Below are 22,470 nucleotides of genomic sequence, written 5' to 3' on the forward strand. Positions count from 1 at the left end.
TTGGCTCAGGTCATGATCTCAGGGCTGTGAGATTGAACCTTGCGTTGGGCTCCACACTTAGCTGGGAGCCTGCTTGGGATTCTCTTTCCCTCTCCTTCTGCCCCTCCCCCCTGCTTGTACATGTGCTCTCTTTTTATCTTGAAGGAAGAAAGAAAGGAAGGAAGAAAGGAAGGAAGGAAGGAAAGAAAGAAAGAAAGAAAAGAAAAAGCAAAGAATCTCTGCAAAGAGAAAGAAAGAAAGAAAGAAAGAAAGAAAGAAAGAAAAGAATCTCTGCAAATAAAAAGCCAGAAGAATAACAGTAAAAATTAGGTGTATATCATTTACTTTCATTGAATTGTACCTGTGGTTTTTTGTACTTATTGTCAAAGCACCTATATGTTTCAACAGTCACTTGATAAGTATATGAACATGGTTTTTAATGAGTTCAGCTCTTAGGCCCATATAACAGTAGTGTGACAAATTATATTTCTGCCCACTTGGTTTCCCTTGTCATGATGCTTGATATAAGCCTAGAGGAAATTCTTAAGAAGTTATCAAATACCATCTGAGGATTAATCTGTAGCGTCTGTGGAGTCACACCAGGTGTGGTGGACCCCAGAGTATTTGGAGGCCCCTAGAAAAAGTATGGGGAAATGTTGTCTTTATTGTACTTTAAGGGGGCATCTGGCTGGCTCAGCTGGTAGAGCATGCAACCCCTGATATTGGGGTTGGAAGTTCGAGTCCCATGTTGGATGTAGAGATTACTTAAAAAAAAAAAATCTTAAAAAAAAATTTACTAGTATTTCTTTCTTTTCTTTTTTCCCCCTTTTCAAGATTTTATATATTTGAGAAAGAGAGAGAGAGAGAAAAAAAGAATGCATGCAGGAGGGGGAAGGAGGGCAGAGGGAGAGGGAGAAGCAGACTCCCCACTGAGCAAGGAGCCTGATGCAGAACTTGATCCCAGAACCCCAGGATCATGACATGAGCCAAAGGCAGACATTTAACTGAACCACTCAGTGCCCCTGCCCCTCCCCCTGCCTCTCCTTTCCTTTCCTTTTTTCTTTCTTTTTCTAGTACAGAAAAGTTTAAAGAAGAAAACCAAAATTGCCTATAATCTTACCATCCAGATAGCTCATGTTACCCTTTAAAAAATGAATAATATATGCTCTGGTGAGATAATTTAATTGATATAGAAAGTTATAAACTAAAATGTAAGTTTCATGCTGTCCCTATTTTCTCTCTAAAGATAAAAAACCCTGTTAAGTGTAATATGTCCTTAGAGAAAAACTTGTTCAAAATAAAAATATATAATAATTGATATAAATCCTTGAAAATATTTATTCAAAAACCTATTTAGTACACTACTTTGTAGCTTGATTTTTCACTTAGTAGATCTTGATGATATTTCTAAATTAGCATGTATCTTACTCATTCTTAGAAGTCAGTTATATATATCTTTTCATTATATTTGTGTAAGTGTACTATATATTTAATTAGTTCTTTACTGATAACCATTTATTTCTTTATTTTAAAGATTTATTTATTTGAGAGAGAGCATGAGCTCAGGGAGTGGAGGGGCAGAGGGAGAGAGGGAGAGAAACTCAAGCAGACTCTGCACTGAGCACAGAGCCTAACTCAGAGCTGGATCTCAGGAGCCAAAACCAAGAGTTAGATGTTGAAATGACTGCACTTCCCCCACACACTTTCCCCCCGCCCCCATTTTATTTTTATATAATCTCTATACCCAACCTGGGGCTTGAACTTACAACCCTGCGGTCAAGAGTTCTATACTTTACCAACTGAGCCAGCCAGGCACCCCATGAAATATTACATTTCTCTGATTACATAATGTCTGAGCCTTATCAGATTGACAGTTTTTGGCCCTACTCCTGTTTTAGGAGACTGTGAAAATAGCTTTATCTTCTCAACCTTGGCGCTACTGAGATTTAGGTTGGATAATTTTTGTTATAGGAGGCTTGGCCTTTGCATTGGAGGATGCTTACTGGTATCTCTAGACTCTACTCATTAGATGCCTTCAGCATTCTCTCTGAGTAGTAAGAACCAAAATTGTCTCAGACACTGACACAGGACCCCATGAAATGCAAAATTGCCTGTGACTGAGGACCATTGATACAGAGAAACATTGCAGGTTCACACAGATGGTTACTGTTGCCTTTTCTCCTGACCTGGTAGCTGCTGAGGTCATATGTAAGTGGTGTGTTCCTCCATATCTTGGGTCTTGAATGGATGCAAAAAAAGGGGGACCTTCGGGGATAGTTATAGGGATATCTCCTAGAGCCCAGGGGGTACACCAAAACTTTGGGAGCAACTGACTTGATAGCTGTCAGAAACCAAACCCTTACATATTCTGTTATATATTCAGCAGGTGTTGTTGAATGCCTACCATCTGCTAGATATTGTGGTCGGCACTGGGTATGCCATGTTGAAAAAAAAAGAGATGCTGTTTGCTACTTCATGAAGCTTACAGTTTAGGGGTGATACATTCAGTAAATATGTGTGTGTGTTTATAATTATAAATACTATACAGGCTATTGAAGGAAGAGGGCCAGCTATGAGACCATAATTTATAATGGCAGTGGTAAAGAGGCAGTCCTTGAAGGCTTCTGAATCTGGAGCAAGTTTTTACTAGATTTGGGGAAGGGACTGATGAATGTTCCAAGTGCAGGGAATAGCATGTATTTGAAGTTGTAAGATAGCAAGGTGGGAAAGCTTCAGCTTGTTGTGGAACTGAAAAGGCCCCAATTTGATAAAGAGAAGGAGAAGGAAAAGTGAATTTAGGCGTGGAGAGGTAGTCGTGGGCCAGATAACATGGGGCCTTGTAGGTAATGAGTTGAGGTGGCTTTCAGAGTGAGTGGGAAGCTGTGGAAGGATTATAAGCAGGCAAGTGACACCATCTGATACATCCCAGCATGGTAATTCTGAGTGCCATGTAGAGTATGTATTGGAGGGAGGCAGGAAAGGAATTCAGGAGTCCTTGTAAGGCTATGTGGTAGTAGTGTAGCTGGGTGATAATGGTATTAGGTTGATGACAGCGACGGTAGAGGGAAATGGACAGGTCTCAAAGGAATTTTGAAGGTAGTATTAACAAAAGTCAGTAACAATTTGAATGTGGATGGTAGAGAGGGAAAGGTATTCTTAGTGACTTCCAGAATTCTGGGTTGAATGATGGGTGGGTTTAGTTGCCATTGCTTAAATGAAGACCACAGGGTGTGGAGCATTTGTGGGTGAGAACGCAGAAGAGCAAGAGGTCAGCTTGAGATACATTAAATTTGAGATGCCCATGAAATATACTGTTAGGCTAAGGAGGTAATACAGCACACACTCTGGTGTTGGCAATATGACTGATACCCAGAGGAGACAGGGCAGATTGGAGATTAAGTGTTGAGAATTGTCAGCATGTAGATGCTAACATTGGCTGGGAAGAGAGTGTATCTTGATGAGAGAATTGGATCCAGGGCTGAGCCGCCACAAAATCTAACATGTAGAGGTTGAGTAGAAGAGGAGCTATAGGCAAAGAATACAAAGATGCTGGAGAGGTAGGAAGCAGATCCTTAGGTGTGATGTCATAGAAACCAAGCCTTGTTTCCAAGGGCAGGTGGGAGGGATGATGGTCAGCTATATCTAACATTCTGAGAGTACTGGTAAGGTGCCTTTCTTGATTCCTACTCCTGAGATACACTTTTAAGGGATCTGATTTCTTATATACTAGTGGGGAGCGTTTTAGCTACCAGTGGAGATTGGGGCCCAAACAGGGAAAGGATCTTAAGAAAATCTATAACCTGTTGGTTTTGGGCAGTTTTCTTAACTTTCATTCTAAGAAACATAGCCCAGAAAAACTGTTCTAACGGTAAACCCTCAGTACAGCTGACACACGTTCAGCTTGTAGGAAATATGCCATCTGGAACAGCAAGATACAAACAGGAAGCTTATCTTACACTCTCTAAATATTCCCCTTTTCCTTAGTGGTAAAAAATTGCTTTCTGCTTCATAAATCAGTACTGCTTCAGAGCACTGCAGATTCATGTATTTAGTATCTTCTGTTCACTGAATACAAAGAGCAGAATTTGAAATTTTATATTTGGGGTATTTGAGCAATTCTTCTGGACATCTTTCCTTTTTTTCAGTTTTTCCTTTTGCCTCATCTTAAATCTTAGCAAAGATACTCAGTTTGTGAGTAGTGCCAGGAAGCAGGCAGTTTCCATGGCAACTGACAGACCAGGTTTACTGTGGAAATTTCCGGAATTAACAGAGCTGCATTGCAGAAGGATGCATAAAGCAGTATTCATCTAGAGATTCTAACAGTACGGACACAGAAGAACAGTTGCAGTGGTGTGCAGGGTATGTGTTCTGTTTATTTTCCTGTCTAAGGAGGATTGCGAGTTATATATATAGATATATGCTGAGGAGAACGTACAGCAGCTTGAAGCATTTTAGTGTACTGGCTTGATAAAATCAAGGATGCTTAGGAGAAAGGGAGGAGGAATAAATAATTTGGAGAGAGAGACTTGTTTGATAGCATTGGGAGAAAATCAAGATTAAGATAAACGAAGAAGAATGTGGTAATAAAAGAAGGGGAGAAAACACACGTCTAGCTAATTAGATAATAGAAGGTTCTGGGCACAAGGAGATACTTATTTATCAAAGGAAGATCGGTAGGCACAGGCAGGCTTGGGGAATCAAGTTCTCATGTCCAGGAAGAGGAAATGGGTTAAAGTAATTATCTGTTACTTGCTGAAGGATATGTAGATGGGAGGGATGCCCAAGGCTTCGAGCTTTTCTACCTCCTTAGTGCATTTATTTACCTATGTGATGAGACAGTCTCAGGAGTGTTATCAGACCCCTGATTCCACTGCCTGTTGATGTGTGTGTGTGTGTGTGTGTGTGTGTGTGTGTGTGTGTGTGTGTGTGTAGGGGTGGGGGTGGGGGTGGTGCTTAAGAAAAAGCCCAAAATACATCTCGAGATTAAATTCTGGAAATAAAACTGCATGATTTGGGTACTTGGCTGGAGTTTCTAATCTTCCAGAGAATAATTATAAATTTGAAACAGGAGGGATATGAAAAAGGAATAGGTGTGACATAGGTCATTTAAATGATAGATGTCATTTAGATCATGTAGTACATACACTATAGCTCAGGAGCCAGAGAGGGCCTGCTGCTAGTGTTGGTAAATAAAGTTTTATTGGAACACGGCCATACCTGTTTGGTTGTGTTGTTGCTACAGAGTTGTATAGTTAGTTGGCTGGCAAAGCCTAAAATACTTACTGTCTGTTTCTTTACAGAAAAAGTTTGACGACTCGTGGTTTAGATGGTTATTGGATTCCTGCGGCTGCCATAACAAATGATCACAGATTTGGTGGCTCAAAACAACAGAAATTTCTTCTTTTGCAGTTTTCGAGGCCAGAAATCCGAAATCAGGGTGTTGGCGGGGCGATGCTTCTTCCAGAGGTTCTAAGGAGGATCCTTCCCTCTTCCAGCTCTGGTGTCTCCTGGCATTCCTTGGGTTGTGGTAGCATGACTCCAGTCACTGCTTCTGTCTTTGCTTGGCTTTCTTCCCTGTGGCTCCCTGCCTGTGTCTCCCTGCCTGTCTCCCCCTGTGTCTCCGTCTTCTTTTCTGTCTTTTAAAGGACACTTGCCGTTGTATTTAGAGCTTACTCTAATTCAGGATGACTTTTTCTCAAGATCCTTATCTTAATTATATCTGTAAAGATAAGGTCACCTTCTGAGGTGCCAAATGGACAGATCTGTTGTTAAGGGGCATTGGTGGGGGGGGGGTCCCCAGTTCAGCCCTTTGCATGTGGTATTGAAGGTCTGGGTTTTGGCTTCTCAGACCATGGTCTTATGTCAGCAGTAGGTAGCGCCTGGCAAGTGTCCTTTGGAAACCTATGGAGCACCTGCTCTCCAATAGACATGACCTGCTAGAGAGGGTGTCACACTCACTTTTCAAGGACAGAATGGGACAGGCACAGTTAAAATCAGAGCAGATGGCCTCTGTGATGTGAACACAAGTAGCAGAGTAGGAGTGGTTCTAGAATATCGCAGGAGAAAAAGGACCAAAATATTCATGGGAAACTAATGAAGGGTGGAGTCTAATGCCTTATATCAGTGTCTCTTGACCCCCTACCCTCAAAACCCAATAGGCATTCTAATGAAAGACAGTTGATGCCAAAGGAATCAGGGTTTTGAGGGATTAGATTCTTGTCTAGATTACGACAGTGGGCACTATATGTGTGACTCAAAATAAGTAGACTTTGTATGCTGTGGAAGGGTGGCAGCATAGGATTGGATACACAAGTGGACAGAGCTGTGAATGTGAGACTTGACTCTGGGTGGAGGGATCTGTGTCATTGTGGGAGAATACAAATTGGTGGCCTGGGCAGGAGAGGTCTGTGATGTTCTTCTATGAGCTGAGTGCCTTCGTAAGCTTGGGGTGATGGGGGGTAGACCTCTGTCTTTGCTTCCCTGGGATGTTTCCTTTAGCATACCTGGGTGTATTGGGGAATGTTAAAGAAGTGATACATGCCCAAGGTGAAGAATCAAGTAGTAGACAAAGGATTCCAGCATGGATGCCGGATCTGCAGAGAAAACCCTCTTTGTTCTGTCATTTGAGGGACCCTGGCCTATTGTTCATATCCTCACCTGTGCCCCTTAAAGGAAACCTCTGATTTAGACCCTATGGAGGTAATTATCAGAAAGTTAAGCAAAAATGATTAGAAGTGGATCCACATTAGGGTACACCAAGAATAAGCAGTGTCAAACTGGCCTAATATAATACAGAAACAAACACAAAGGCAATTTGTGTTCAGGAATTTGCCGTGGACTGGGTGTTTCTTGATGTCAGCATCCTTGGGTACCGAGGAGGAACATTAGGCCCAAGCCAGAGTTTTCAGGCCGAGTTTTCTGTAGGACAAGACTAGATGAAGACTTTATTTCCTTTCTGATTGCATTGTTAGTCTGTGACTGGGTACATCTGGAACACCAGATTTAGACATCTGGAAGCTGTGGGGATGAAAGTTTTCTTCTTGCTCCCTTTCATAGAAGATTTTGCGCATTAACTACCACACATGTTGAATTGTATGCTTCAGCTTAAATAGCTTCACAGAAAGATTCCAATTCAACTGCAGTTAGATTTTAACCTTTTATTTTTCTCTTGGCATCTAGAGTATACATAAGGAAATAGAATGAGTTAAGGTTAAAGCTTAGACTGGTGTTAAATTAAGCTAGTTTGACCATAGTTCATACAAGCTAAAACTTAAGTATTATGAGATGTTGAAATAATGCCCTCGGTTTCAGGTAAGTATATTATATAAAATAGCATGTGTCCCTAAATGTCTGTTAACAAAATTTATTTCTATTAAATCTTTTTTTTCTCATTCACTTGTTTGGATAAATATTATTCTCCCCCTCCAATAATAAAAGTAAGCTGGAGAATGTTTCATAGTTACGTGACAGTTCCCATAGTTACAGGTTGTGAATGAAAAGTAGTTAAAACTTTTCCTTCTTCTTTGCTTCAGGGACTAAAGTTCTGACTTTGTAAAAGCATTTTCAGATTTGTAGTACAAAATGATGTAAGAGTAGCAGCATCCTGCTCAAATATTTTTTAAGAAACAAGGATGAATCTATGAAACACAGAAAATTAAGACAATTTGATGCTAAACTCTATGTAGGATCTCTATAGGAGTGAAGAAAAATTTACAGAGGGTTTCTCGTACATCATTCCTGCAGACTGCAGGACAAATGTGGCCTCTTCGGAGCTGTTAGTTTCAAAGACGGAGCACCTTTACCCCTTTCGTGCCCTCTCCCCTCACTGATAACTACCAGAAGATAATTATGGAGAGGATATGGGAGGAGGGAGGTGAGATGGATGCAGGCACATTTTATCTGACTGTGTGGTCATTCTGAGTAGCATTGTGGGTGGACACAGAGAAGAGTCGTGGCAGCAATATAGATTGAGGATTACATTCTTACATTTGCTACTGTCAGTTGAAGATACAGTATTCCAGATCAAGGAGATCAAGAGAGAATTGCCTTTGGAGTCGTGTGTGCTCTGATGGGTAATAGACTGAGCCTTGGGGGCTAGAAGTATGGACATGGTTTGAACTATAGACATGTGATAGATAAATCCCTCTCACAGGAGAAGAGTGAGGCTCAAAGACAATTCCTTTCTCTCTTTTTTCTCTTTCCTATCAAATTTATTGAGGTATAATTGACATACAATAAACTGTGCATAGTTGAAGTGTACAGTTGCCAAGTTTTACATGCACACACCTGTGAAACCATGGCTACATGCAAGATAGTGAACATATCCATCATCCCAAAGATTCCTCCTACCCTGCTGTAGCTTTTCTATCTAGATATTTGATTTGGTTCTTTTTTGTATATGCCATGTCTGTTTAACACATTCTCTCTGTCCTTTAGTTTCTTGAACAACTGAGAATGCAGTAATCATCACAGTTTCAATGTCCTTGTCTATAATTCTAGCATCCCTGTCATTTCTGAATCAGTTAGAAGTGATTGATTTTTCTATTCAGCTCAGGTCATGTTATTTTGCTTCTTTGCATATTGGGTGAGTTGTAGATTGCAGGCCAGATGTTGGGTGCTGGATGTTTCTGCATTTTTTTTTAAATTTTGAAGATATTTATTTATTTATTTTTAAAGATTTTATTTATTTATTCACGAGAGACACACAGAGACACAGAGAGGCAGAGACATAGGCAGAGGGAGAAGCAGGCTACTTGCAGGGAGCTTGATGTGGGACTTGATTCCGGATCCTGGGATCAGGCCCTGAGCCGAAGGCGGATGCTCAACCACTGAGCCACCTAGGTGTCCCTTTATTTATTTTTGAGGGCGGGGGTGGGGGAGCGAATGAGTGGGAGGAGGAGCAGAGGGAGAGTGAGAAGCAGAAGCCCCGCTGGCCCCGCTGAGCAGGAAGCCCCATATGGGGATTCAATCCCAGGACCCTGGGATTATGACCTGAGCCGAAGGCAAATGCTTCACCAACTGAGCCACCTAGACACCTCTGTTTGCATTCTTATAAATATTTTTAAGCTTCGGTCTTTGGTCAAGTTATTTGGAAATAGTTGGATTCTTTGGGTCTCACATTTGAGTTTTGGTGGGTGTTGAGTACTGCTCCAGCCTGGGTATTTTTCCTCTAATCCTTTTGGATGTTTCTTCCCCCTAGGCTTGTGTAAGTTCTTTTAAGAGTGTGCTGACCAAGGACGGCTCTGTGCACATCTGTGAGGTTCTCTGTGCGGCTCTCTCTTACCCGGTACTCTGCCTCTCGTACTATATCTACTTTGGTCTCCTCAGATGCTCAGATTCATCTCCTCAACACAAGAATATTTCCAGGATGTGCCTAGATCCCCTGACCCCCATCAAAGTTTGTGAGTCCTTTCAGACAGGAAGCTGGGGGCAGTTATAGGGCTCTCCTTGTGTATTTCCTGTCTCAGTGTTCACTGCCCTTTGTTGTCTGATGTCCATGTCTTTTTTCTTTTTCTTTTTTTTTTTTTTTTTTTAGTTGTTTCAAGTGTGAGAATAAGTCTGTGTGCTGATACTCTGCAGTAGCCCAGGCACAAGTACCACACAGATTCTCCTTGTGAGATGGGACTGCAGAAATTAGGGAACTAGGGAGCACTATCTTCATGACTTTGAGAAAGAGCATCTCTGAATATGATTTTTCCAGCATTCTTAATAGAGTAGAAGTAAATGTCACGGTGTTTGTAAAAAAAAAAAAAAAAAGGGTTGGCAAATCTTGAGGAGAGAGCAAATGTGGATAAATAGGGGACAGGATTACTGATAAGGTGATAGATGAGAAAAGAAGACATTGCCAGGAAAATGAAAATGCTGTGGTAGAATGAAGTCATTATCACACTCCGAAGTGAACTTAAGTGATACTACATGACAGCAAGAGAAAAAAATGGAACGGAATGATTGATTTGAAAGCATACAAATTTCTGAATTAAAAAAGAAAATTATTTGAGAGAGAGAGTATGTGGGAGGGGCAGAGAGAGAGGGAGAAATTCAAGCAGACCCTGGGCTGAGTGTGGAGCCCAACATGGGACTCAATCCTACAACCTTGGGATTGTGACCTGAGCTGAAGTCAAGAATCTGGTGCTTAACCAACTGAGCCACCCAGGTGCCCCTTGAATTTTTTACATGTATAAATTCATAAATAGAATGGGGAGGTAGATGACACCTTGGAGAAATATTTACAATGCTGGACCAAGAGTTGATTGATAGGTTAATAAAGGACTTCTATCAGAAGCAGCAATAGCAAAACAAATGCTGGGCAAGGAGAACTCAGGGTTGTTCCATCAGGCAGTTAACCAAGGAAGAAACACTTGTTCATCAAATGGCAAAAAATGTCCAACTCTAAGGGTAAGAAATCAAAATGTAACTGAAAAGAATGATCTCACTCTTCTCTGCTTTCAGGTTGGCATGAGGGAAAGGGTGCTATTGCCTGGGCTCCCTGGGCACTCGCTGCTCGTACTGTTGAGTACTCGCTGCCTGTTGACTCAGGGCAGACTGGCTCTGTGGCACGACAGTAACCATGTGAACCAGGTCATGGCTAATAGGTCAAAAACATACGAAGTGAAGTCTATAAAGCAATAGATGTGAGATCTCTTTTTATAAGCTATCCATGTAGTACAGAAAGATACAAAGGGCATATGCTCAATTGCAAAGAATGGTTTTCTCTGGATTATGATTGAATTTTCCATTTTTCCTTTATCTTTTACCTGTGTGGCTTTAGGAGGGACTTAGGGTGACATGGTCTGGTTGGAAAAAGATTTGAGTACTTGTCCTGTTACTGAATTTTAGTACAACAAAATGCTGGATTTAGCAGAGAGTGGGGGTGGAAGGTATGGCTAAAGCTACCCCAGGTAACCTTGGCTGTGCCAACTGTAATTCTTCAAAAAACAGGTCCACTTACGTATGTGCAAAGCCCCAGGCAGCTTTATTAGACACTTAAGATAGAAATAAAGCTTTCTCAGTGCCCAGCCTGATGAATGCTCTGGAACATTATGTCACAACTTTCTGGGGGTTTTTTGGGAATCTGTAGGATTTCAGAAATTTATAAATTAGTCTGTGTCAGTGAAAGGATGATAGCTAAGTGCAGTGGCAATGATTCAGTGTTTGCTAAGTAGTAACTGGGCAAGTCAGTCATTTCTATCCAGAGGATCCAGCCATCAAAGAAGGTACACAAAGGACTTCAGTGTAGGCACGTGGGCTCAGGAATTACAGTTTTCAGATTTTCATGTAACAAGATAATCCCGAGTTCAAAAAGTAATTTCTTTATATCAAATTGTAATTTCATAAGGTCTGTATTACGTAGATCCAAGCTTTCCACCCATCATCCTGTGTGTTTTGTAAAAAACACACTTTTTCCACTTATTTGCAATGTCCATAGGATCTGTGTCAGTTGTTTCTGTCTCTGTGTGTGTATTGTTTGCCTAAGTGTGGAACTGCTAGTCTCTGGGACCATGAAAGACAAGGTATGAGATTTAGATGGGGCCTAAGAAATCAAGGATACCAGAGCTAAGGATTTTATTCGAGAAGTGTTTTTGGCTTGTTTGTAACTGGCTTGTGGATTTGAAGCCAATTAGTATCATTGGCCCTTAGCCACTAAATGCTCATAGCACATCCCAGTCATCATGGTGACCAAACTACTGCCTGTTCCTCCCTCCACACCACTTCCAGATGCTAGAATCCTCCTTCTATGACTGTCTCTGGGAAATAAAATAGTGTTAGGGGCTGTGTTAGCTGGAAATGAGTCAGTTTGCATATAAACAAACATGACAAATAATCGCTTGAATAAAACAGTTTATTTCTCTTTCTGTAGATGCAGTCTGGCAGTAGGCAGGCTTAGGGTTGCTGTAACCATCATCAGACTAGAGACCTTTAATATTCTGCTCCTTCATTCTCAATACATGGTTTCCCTTCTGCAGGGCCTTGGGGGTGGCTGGAACTCTAGTCATCACCAACATTCCAGGCAATAAGAAGAAGAGGGAGAAAGAAAAAAAAGACCTTCCTTCCAACTGAGTCAGCTCCTTTTAAATATTCCATTTGTATTACTGCTTCTAAATGCAAAGAAGTTTGGTTTCTTTGCTTGAGCCATCATAACAAAATACTACAGATTGGGTGGTTTAAACAACAGAAATTTATTTCCAATGGTACCCACAAGCTGGGTTTCATTCTGAGGATTCTTCTCTTGGCTTGTAGGTGGCCGCCATATTGCTAGGTGCTCAGGTGACCTCCTTGTGTGAGCATGAATGTGGGGGAGAGACTCTCCACTGGGAACAGCTGTGTGGTGTCCTTCTTATAAGGACACTAATCCTGTCAGATCAGAGCTTCATCCTTATGACTTCACTTAACCTTAACTGCCTCCTTATAGGCCCTGCCTCCAGTACAGTCACTGGGAGTTAAGGCTTTGGCATGAATTTTGGTGGGTGGGGGGGGTGAGGGAACATAATGTATTCCACAGCAGTGGCGAAGTATAGTATTTAGATGGATATATTTCTGCCCCAGCAAAGGAAGATCTTAGCAAGGAGCAGAGGACGAGAGTGTTGGGTGACAGCTGGCAGTGATTGCCAGAGGGGCTGCTGACTCATTTCCCTGGGTGGATCATCAGGCCCTTGAAGTTAGAACCCTATGGAGCATTCGTTGAATACAGCTAGGGATACTCTGTATAAAATTATTCATAGAGAACTGGGAAAATGAGAGATTTAGAAGTTATTGCTGAGAAAACACAGTCCCTCTTCTGAAGAAAGTGATATCCCAATGAGAAATCAGGAGACCTTTTTTATCCTAAAGAGTATAGCTACAGGCAGTTTTACATTGCTGCTTTTTACTTTTCTCCAACCTTCTACATGAGTGTGTTTTCTACTGTTCATATATTTTTTTCTCTAGAGAGAAAACTACTCAGTTTAGGACAGAACTTGTATCTTAGGACAGAATTTGCCATCAGCAGACTGCATGATCTCCTCATTGCCCTTGAGACTCTTGGTGAACTTTTTCTAGAAGTGGCATAAGCCAGGACTTTGAAGCTACAGGTATAACTCAGGTCACCAAAAATATTTGTTTTTTTTGTACTTCTGTGCACTTCTGCAAGGGGTTTAAAGGGAGTTGATTATAGGTTATAGGGTCAGTTGCAAAGCTCTGAAATTCTTGGTGCCTGAAAGCACCTGGAAGTGTTTAGGTCACATGGAAATCGTTTTATTCTCTCTGAGCCCTAGGAATTGCATGATTGCATTTCATTTTCTCTATCCAATCCTTTGTTAAATTTTTTGAAACTTGGGTTTTGGTTATATGGAGGTCTGGTAAAAAATGAAGAAGCCTCCTTTCAATTTGAATTTGGCGCCAATTGAGAGATGCAGGAGCCAGACATAGGGAGGTTATAAGATTTTTTTTTTTTTTTAATTTTTTTTTTAAGTTTATTTATTTATGATAGGCACACAGTGAGAGAGAGAGAGAGAGGCAGAGACACAGGCAGAGGGAGAAGCAGGCTCCATGCACCGGGAGCCTGACGTGGGATTCGATCCCAGGTCTCCAGGATCGCGCCCTGGGCCAAAGGCAGGCGCCAAACCGCTGCACCACCCAGGGATCCCAGGTTATAAGATTTATGGTATTATTTTTTTCTTTTTCAAATAATTTATTTATTTATTTTAGAGAGAGAATGAGCTCATGTACACGGCAGGGGGGGGGGTGCGGGGGGTGGTGGAGAGGCAGAGAACGAAGAGGAAGAGAATGCCAAGCAACTCCCCACGTGAGGTGGAACCCAAGGCAGGGCTCGATCCCATGACTTGGAGACATGACCTGAGCCTGAGCTGAAAACCTAGAGTCAGATGCCTAACTGACTGAGCCACTCAGGCACCCCCAGATTTATCATATTCTTGATAAAATTGGAAATATAGCTCTGCATTTGAGGCCAGAATAGTTTGCTAACTCCTCTTGGCCTCACATAATTAGGCTTATCCATCCCTTTAGTGGCAACGTCTTACAAGGCATGGTGGAGGGACAGCTGGAGCATATGTATGCTCTCTATAGGAAGGCTGTCTTCAAAAGACAGAAATTGAACCAAGTGTGTGTTCAGTTTCTTCTCACATATTTGCTGGTGAGTCAGTAAGGGCTCAGATGAGAGACCCGATCTCTCTCCATGGAAAGATGAAGCATGGAGCAGGGGAAAGTGTTTCCTTAAACAATTGAGAGAGGTAATCCCTAAAATCTTTCTTTCTTTTTTTTTTTTTTTTTCAATCATTCAGGCGGCATCCCTTTACAAAGCCAGGGAATAGAGTCTTCAGAAGAGGAACGTGAGCATACTACCCACAGGGGACATGAACCCAACCTATTTATGTTAATGAGTGAATATGGTAGTAAGATGCAGCATGTCCAAGTATTGATTCTCCAAATTTGATTTCAGTCAGTTAACTAAGTCTATTGTGTTTTTTTTTTTTTTGTGGTTTTAATCCTTTGTGTTGGTGTTTGTAGAGTTCACCAAAGTTTATTATTGCCACTAAAGTTCTACTTACCTTTATACAGGAGAAAACATTTTAATTGTGACATCAGTCTATCTGAACAGCTTCCCTGGTAATGTCTATCCCCAAATGCTATTGTTGGAAATACTGTGTCCAAGAGAGGTGCCCTTTCAATCAGATTTGTGATCTGTAAGGCATTAAAAAGTCTAAATGTATAACTTTTTAACTGGGATGTGTATAATTTGATAGTCTAATTACAAGTCCTATTACAACAGAGACTTGTTTTCATATTAAAGACCTCTAAATCCAGAGTAGAATGTTACTGATTTTCGTAGGGACTTTTCTGTGTACATGATTAGATACGGGTCTGAGGATTGTCCTATATGAGATTTGGGTGAATTTGAGACTTGAAACCTCAGTCCCTTGCTTGTTTCTTGAATGGAGAGATGTCTGAGTTAAGAATTGCTCATGTGGAACACTTAACATACATTTTAGAGGGATGAATGTAAGAGTAAATAAAAGGTCATAGTCTGAACTTAATTACTGATGAGACGGAGGCATTGGGGCTGATTTACAGGTTGGTGGAGTTGTGCTGAACTAATTTTCAGGTAAGAAAGTAATAACGAAGTGACTGGGAATCTTTGACCCTGTGGAGTAGAAGTAGCACTTAAACTCTGTTTGACATACTTGGCCCAAGATAAAAAACTGTGGTCAAGGTTTTGGGCACTTGCTGCAGTTGCCTCAGTGATTGACTGCTCTAGTGTAATGGTAGAGGGTCAGCTCAGGCTTCTTGGTGTGGTCACCACAGTGCTGCATCTCTGTCCAGTCCTTCTTTGGAAGCCATCAGGGTTGGATCATTAAAACAATAACTGAAATTGGATTCAGTTTCATAGGAAAGATTACCAGCCTGGTGTGAGTGGGGACTCCGTGAATAAGCCTTCATGATGGCAAAACCATAGCATGTTTTTCTGTGGTTTCCACAACTTTTTCTGTTAAATGAGAAGATGGACTCTGGGTAATAGCCACATTCTGCTGTTCATCTTTTGTTTTAGCAGCTTTATTGTGATATAATTCATGTACCATACAATTTACCCCTGTACTGTATAGTTCATTTGCTTTTTCTATATTCAGAGTTATGAGTCTGTCACCTTACTCAGGTTTTGAACATTTACATTAGCCCAGGAAGATAACTCGCATCCTTTTGCTGTCAGTCTACTCACTTTCAAAAAAAAAAAAAAAAAAGAACCTCATCCAAAAACTGCACAGCAAGCTATAGTAAGGTAAATGATTAGACAAGATATTCCATAATTCTAAAAATTGATCTCATGGTATAGACAATATTTTAACTGTTGTTATTCCGTGGTTTATGTAGTAGTGAAATACTTCATTTCTCAGGAATGCTAGCAGCAAATGCTATCTCAGTATATCCATGAGAGTGACATCCCTTGTCATATTCTATTGGTTAGAAGCAAGTTGCAGGTCCCGTCCACACTCAGGGAGAAGAGCCTCCACAGAGATGTGAATCCTGGGGAAGTGCAGCTCATGGGGATCATCTTAGAGCCTGTCTGCTACGTGCTGTAAATTCGTGAATAATGTAAAAATGTTGCTTCTGATTTGCACATAATTTTAACTAACTTTTTTTCAGCTACCTTCAGCGATTGGCTGGTGCTACATGTTTCACCAGTGATTAAGTTGAGTGAGCCATAGAGATAATGTTTACTTGCCAGCAATCATAGAACAATAATTATTGCAAATGAGCTCCTTTGTGTTAAACTGTTTCTACATCATGAAAAAGATTACTAAGAAAATTAGTTACTGGGCTCGACTGGTGAAAGTATGTTATAAACAGAAAAGAACTTGTGTGGAAAAAAAGCTGATATTATGGCTTATGGTCTGGGACTCTGGCATTTGGAATGCTGGTTCATTACGTGATTATTTAGATAAAGTTTATTAGTCTTTGAGCTATAACCTTGAATCATGGTTATTATTAATACTGGTATATACTGTAATTGTGGGGAAATGATTTTAAAATTCTGCATATTTTGAGAACCTTAAGAGTAGCTACAAAAAGCAGTTCTACTAACCTGAAAAAACATTTCTAAATTTTGGGAGAAGAAAAATAAAATACCCAAGCATTTAAAATTTTCTTGCTTACCAGATCAGATTTTAAAGAGAGTCCGACCACTTAATACGAAACTGACAAAATGTAGATGATCTTCAGTGGAATCTTTTTCTTTATCTATTTTGTACTCTAGTTTGATACAGTTCTTTCCTACACATTGGTGTCTGGGGGTGGGGGCAGGAAGAGAAAGAGAAAAGAGATTGTCTTTACATTCTTCACTGGATTTGCTTTTTTTTTTTTTTTTTTTTTTAACATAGCATAGTTACAAGTTAATACTTTGATCTCCAGGTTGGAGTTTTGGAGATTTTTTTTTTTATTTTTTTTATTTTTTTAAGACTTACTGTCTTTTTTTTTTTTTTTTTTTACGATTTTATTTATTTATTCATGAGAGAGATATATATAGAGCGAGGCAGAGACACAGGCAGAGGGATAAGCAGGCTCCATGTAGGGAGGCCGACATGGGACTTGATCCTGGGTCTCTAGGATCAGACCCTGGGCTGAAGGCGGCGCTAAACTGCTGAGCCACCCAGGCTGCCCAGAGATGTTTTTTTTTTTTAATTTAATGAAAATCTGTATCGAGATTTCTGTCCACGAATCATTTGTTTTTCACCTCATTGCCGTATCTAGGCTGAAAGATTCAGATTTGAATAGTACATGACAGTTTTTCTCTTAAAGCCAGCTGGCTATTCATCTAATTGTCCCCTTGCTTCAGCGTGGCATTATCAGGAACAGGGCAGCATGGTAAGGTGCCAGTTCTCAAACTTTACTAAAATCATCACCCAGAATCTTTAAAACTACTGTTTTTTGACTCCTGTCCCCCAATACTCTGATTTAATTGCCATGAGATGATACCTGGCCATCTGGATTTTAAGAATCTCACCAGGTAATTCTGACGTGCAGCAAAGTTCAGGAGCATCTGTACTAAGGATTGAAGACCGAGAGAGTCATTCATGTTGGGTCAGGTAGGATAGAACTTTTTGGATGTGAGGTTTGTAGCTCTTGGGACTTTGCACTTGATAATGGAGTTTTACAGAGTTTGAAAAAGATCTTGTATTTGGCAATGAAAACTTATCTACGGAATCACTTTTTTTAATGACTGGAAACTTGGTTTTCTGAATCTCATTAAAGCTATATTTATTGCCTCCCTAAATTTAGGCCTTTCTTAGTTCAGAGTGTAAAAAACCAAGACGACGTAAACAAACCCCCCAAACCTCGAGGTCAGACTGTGTTAGCAACTTGAAAAAGACATTTTCTCACGCATTCATCAGTGCTAGCTATAAGGAAAAAAAAAGTCAAAACCTATTTAAAATGTGGAAAAATTGCTTCCCGATATTTTAACAGAGAGAGACTGAGAACACACAGCATTGAATCATCAGGAAAGCTGAAGATCTCCCCTGAGCAGCACTGGGATTTCACTGCGGAGGACTTGAAAGACCTTGGAGAAATTGGACGAGGAGCTTATGGTTCTGTCAACAAAATGGTCCACAAACCAAGTGGGCAAATAATGGCGGTGAAAGTAGGTGATGCCCATCATTCTTTCTGGTGCTTTCATCCACTGGGGGCAGTTTCTTGGTGCAGTGGTACCCCTGCCGTTCTGTTTTTGCTTGTGTGGTACATACGGGTGTCTGTAAAACTGTCTCTCCAACCCCCCTGAGGGTGTTTCGTACCGAGGTTGTCTTGTCAGTGGCACGTCCTCTATCACCCTGGAAACACAAGTGTCCGAAGCGCGCATGTTGGCCGCACGTCCGGCATGATGCTTTAACGTGTTTTACACTTCAGGCCCTGCTGCTGCCCAGGTGAGTTCGGGCTGGGCGGCTGCAGCCCTGGGATCAGGGTAGTGCTGCGCCGAGCCAGGCGGGGAGCTGGAAGAAGAGGCAGCACACTGGGTTGGGCAGGGTGCGGGGCTAGGGCTAACAGCAGTCTTACTGAGGGTTTCTTGGAAACCACACACATGCTGTTGCCACTAACCTCAACCTTACTCGGTCCTGACCGGCTCGGCTCCTGTTGCTTTAGTTCATCTCCGCTCAGTACTGCCCTGTTCCCTGGTTTGAACGCTGTATCGAAATGCCTCCCTCGTGACAATGTTGTCGCCTTCTGTCCTTGCTGTGAGTGCTGTGCATGCCACTTAATATGTTCATGAAAGAAAAGAAAGATCGAGAATGGCCAGAAATGGAGATGGGCCTATAGACTGTACCTGGCAGGTACAGTTGGTGCCTGTTACAAACTAATGATTTATGTCCAATGCTCATGGGGGCCATGTGGTTGTAATGTGTTCATCTGTGTGTTTAGATGTTGAACAGATGTTTTCTGCTTGTACGACGACACAGGAAAATCGACAGCGTTGGGGGTGCCAGTGTAAAAAAGATAAAGGGTGAATGAGATGTGGTCATTCCCTTATCCAAATTGAAATTCTCAGGGTACATTAGTCATGCCTTAGTTTACCCAATTGAGAACAGGTCTGTGGACCATCAGAGCTAATCCTCTCCCCATCAGTGCCCTATTTGGAGAGTTTGTCAAATGGCCTGATAGAGGAGGAGCCTTAGTTTCATAACTGACTTTTGGGAGCAGATTTGTATCACATTAATATGAAATGCTATCTGTATTGAAGTTTATCCTGTGCAAAATGTTACTCTGACCCTTTTTGCTTCCTTCATTGTTGAGCATTTCTGTTTGTTGGGGGCATATGAACCTAATGAGAAATGAATGGTGGGGAAAAATTTTATGTTTCTCTTTATGGGTTCTTAACCTTGTGGTTGGTCATAGTTTTTTTTGCAATATGCTGATACCAATAGCCTTTTTTCATAGGATGATGCATTCATACATAAGATTTTGCATATACCTGGTGGATCTCTAAAGCAGCACAGGCTAAGACCTCTGCTTCAGATTGTCTGTTGAAATAAAACAGTGTTTTTCTTGGAATGTGAAATGATTCCTCCATTTTTATTTTGTGCCAGTGCAGTGTAAGTGGAAAGTCACTTTATTGAGATTTTTTTGGATGAGGATTGCATTGCTCTAATGTACTATCGGTGCAATATCTGCCTTTACTTGGCTAGGTCTTAAGGGAGAGGTAGCATATATAACTAAACTTCTAAACTTTCTTCCAGATACTAGGGAAATAACTTTTAAATAATTACATCTTAGTTTTTTCAGTCTGTGCTTGACTATGTTGATCAACATCATAATCTGTTTTAGTAATCTGGATAGACTTGAGCTGTGGTCAGTAGGGTTTCAGGTAAAGAAAGAAGGTACTTCATTGTGATTTGAAAAAAGTGTTTCTTTTTTTTTTTTTTTATTGGTGTTCAATTTACTAACATACATAATAACACCCAGTGCCCGTCACCCATTCACTCCCACCCCCCGCCCTCCTCCCCTTCCACCACCCCTAGTTCGTTTCCCAGAGTTAGCAGTCTTTACATTCTGTCTCCCTTTCTGATATTTCCCACACATTTCCTCTCCCTTCCCTTATGAAAAAAGTGTTTCTTAATTTGATAACGTTTGGAACTGTGTGATGCTGACTCAAAATTTGAATGAACTTAAGAGTGAATAATAGGAAATTATTGTCTGCCACTTATAATTTGACCTTATTTTGAGAGTCCTGTCGGAATGCCTTCAAAGAGCCCAGCTCTTCAGAAGTACTTCTGAGGTGGTCATGGGACCTATGGATTGGTAGCTGTCACATCTGTGCCTGCCAGTTGATACTGTCTACCTTTAACACCTTGAATTTTTTTTTTAAATAAATTTGTAATAAGTATTCCAAATCTTCTTTTTTTTAAGATTTTATTTATTTATTCATGAGAGACACAGAGAGAGGCAGAGACATAGACAGAGAGAGAAGCAGGCTCCATGCAGGGAGCCCGATGTGGGACTCAATCCCGCGACTCCAGGATTGCGTCTTGGGCTGAAGTCAGTCACTCAACCGCTGAACCACCCAGGTGTCCCTATCACCTTGACTTCTTGAGTCAGCATCTTAGTTTAGCGCAGGGAGGGTAATGATAGCATTGGATTCCATGACATCATGTAATACTTGAAGAGGGTTTTTTCCTTAAAGTTAAACACATTAAAGTTCTCTTTTTTTAAAGATTTTATTTATTCATGAGAGATACACACACAGAGAGAGGCAGAGACACTGGCAGAGGGAGAACCAGGTTCCCTGCGGGGAGCCTGATATGGGATCGATCCCCAGACCTTGGGATCATGACCTGAGCCAAAGGCAGACAGACACTCAACCAGTGAGCCACCCAGGCATCCTGACATTAAAGTTTGATACCAATTTGGTGACTCATAAATGCCATCCACTACGATTTTTAAATGCGTATCTTGATCTCTCTGAAAAGGCTTAGCCTTTTGTCACACTCTAGAGTTTGTTCTTTTGTCATGTAGGCACACAGACCAGATTGATAAGTACACACACACAGAGTCAGTGTGTGATTAAGGAGTTCGATTTGATATTTTCCATGTAGACAGCTTGATGACTAAGCACTCGCCGTGTCTAGCTTTGAGACAAGGACTATAGAGATTTAAGGGTGGGAGACTGGTTCATGCTCTTGTGAGTTTTCCAATTGTTGGTAAACTGAGAAATGCACTTGAAGTGCATGCACCTCTATATAGTGTTTTATAATGTGCACTTTAATGTCAAGGATTACTGTATTAGATATTAAGCTTACCTTGGAAATAAATTACCCTTAAGATTTACTTTCAGTATCTACAAAACTGAACTGCAGTATCAGCCTGATTTTTATTATTATTATTCCTCCTCATTTTTAGTTTTGAGGGAGCCCTTCCCCAAATTTATTTTGCCACACATGAGAAATGGCTTAGAAAGATGATTTGTTAGTTACCAGAAACAGTGATCTCTAAGACATATTTAAAAATCAGGATGTAATCAGATTCAGCCAGATAACACACAGCATATGTAAGATCTCATGACCTTTGGCCCGAGGACAGTTCTTCAAGCTGCCAGTGAGGTTCTCTGCATTAGGACCCAAGACGTGGGAAATTCTGACCTTTTGGTTTAGATTATGCACCCACCTGGGGAAACAGGTCTGACTCTTCTGCGAGTGGGAGTGTTATGACTGGCTTGTCTAAGTGCTTGAAGGACTGAGTCACGGGGCTGCCGAGGACAAAACCATTCCTGCCATAGGATTTTCTAAAACTGCAGTAAGGATGACCTTTGACTCTGGTTGGGTATGTCAGGCTTCGATCAGCATCCCATGCCAATAACATTTATTTAATGTCCCATTTTGCATGATGGTAGAATAACCACCGAATGAAAAAATTTAGACATGCACAGTCCCTATCCTCTAAGAGTAAAATAGGTGTCTGGTTTGCGCCCTGCCAGGGTTTATTGTAATGAGCAGAGGCCTAACATTCACACCAAATGTTTGAAGAAGGTGTCAGGATTAGATTTCTGGGCTAGGGTCAGAGAAATTCAGGATCTGGAAGTAATGTCCGGTAAAGTCAGGTCCACAGATGATCACAATTGGCATGTCAGGGCAAGTCCAGGGACACAGGAGAAAAGCATTAGAAAGAGTGGCTCCAGGCCACAGTCCAGGCCCTTGGGCTGGAATGGAATGGTATGATGGACACAGGTTGCTAACAGAGGGAGGAATGACTCTGAGCCTTCAAGACTTGACAGTGTATCCTCCACCTGACCCTGCCTGTGGCATAAATCCTGCCTCCATGCTAGACTCCCAGCTTCCGTGTCGTTTCCTCAAAGACCATGTCTACTGACTCTTGAAGATATGCATGTGTCTGTCTGTAGGCTTGTAGGCAGGGGAGAGTAGAAAAGAATGCGGGATCCCTGGGTGGCTCAGCGGTTTAGCGCCTGCCTTTGGCCCAGGGCGCGATCCTGGAGTCCCGGGATCTAGTCCCGCATCGGGC

The 22,470-nt window shown here is 41.3% G+C and overlaps 1 protein-coding gene across 4 annotated transcripts in view; it reads left to right on the forward strand.

Annotated features, from left to right (window-relative positions):
• MAP2K4 (mitogen-activated protein kinase kinase 4) overlaps positions 1-22,470 on the forward strand; it is a 135,569-nt gene that overhangs the window by 51,648 nt on the left and 61,451 nt on the right. For 3 of the 4 annotated variants that reach the window (XM_038536898.1, XM_038536899.1, XM_038536897.1), the window contains one exon: positions 17,932-18,106. In XM_038536898.1, the coding sequence (XP_038392826.1) occupies positions 17,932-18,106 (175 nt within the window). Of the gene's footprint in view, positions 1-4,212; positions 4,339-5,279; positions 5,446-17,931; positions 18,107-22,470 lie in introns of those variants that run through there. The other variant, XM_038536900.1, reaches the window with a different exon arrangement.

This window comes from Canis lupus, chromosome 5 (assembly GCF_011100685.1).
Source record: "Canis lupus familiaris isolate Mischka breed German Shepherd chromosome 5, alternate assembly UU_Cfam_GSD_1.0, whole genome shotgun sequence".
NCBI lineage: Eukaryota > Metazoa > Chordata > Mammalia > Carnivora > Canidae > Canis > Canis lupus.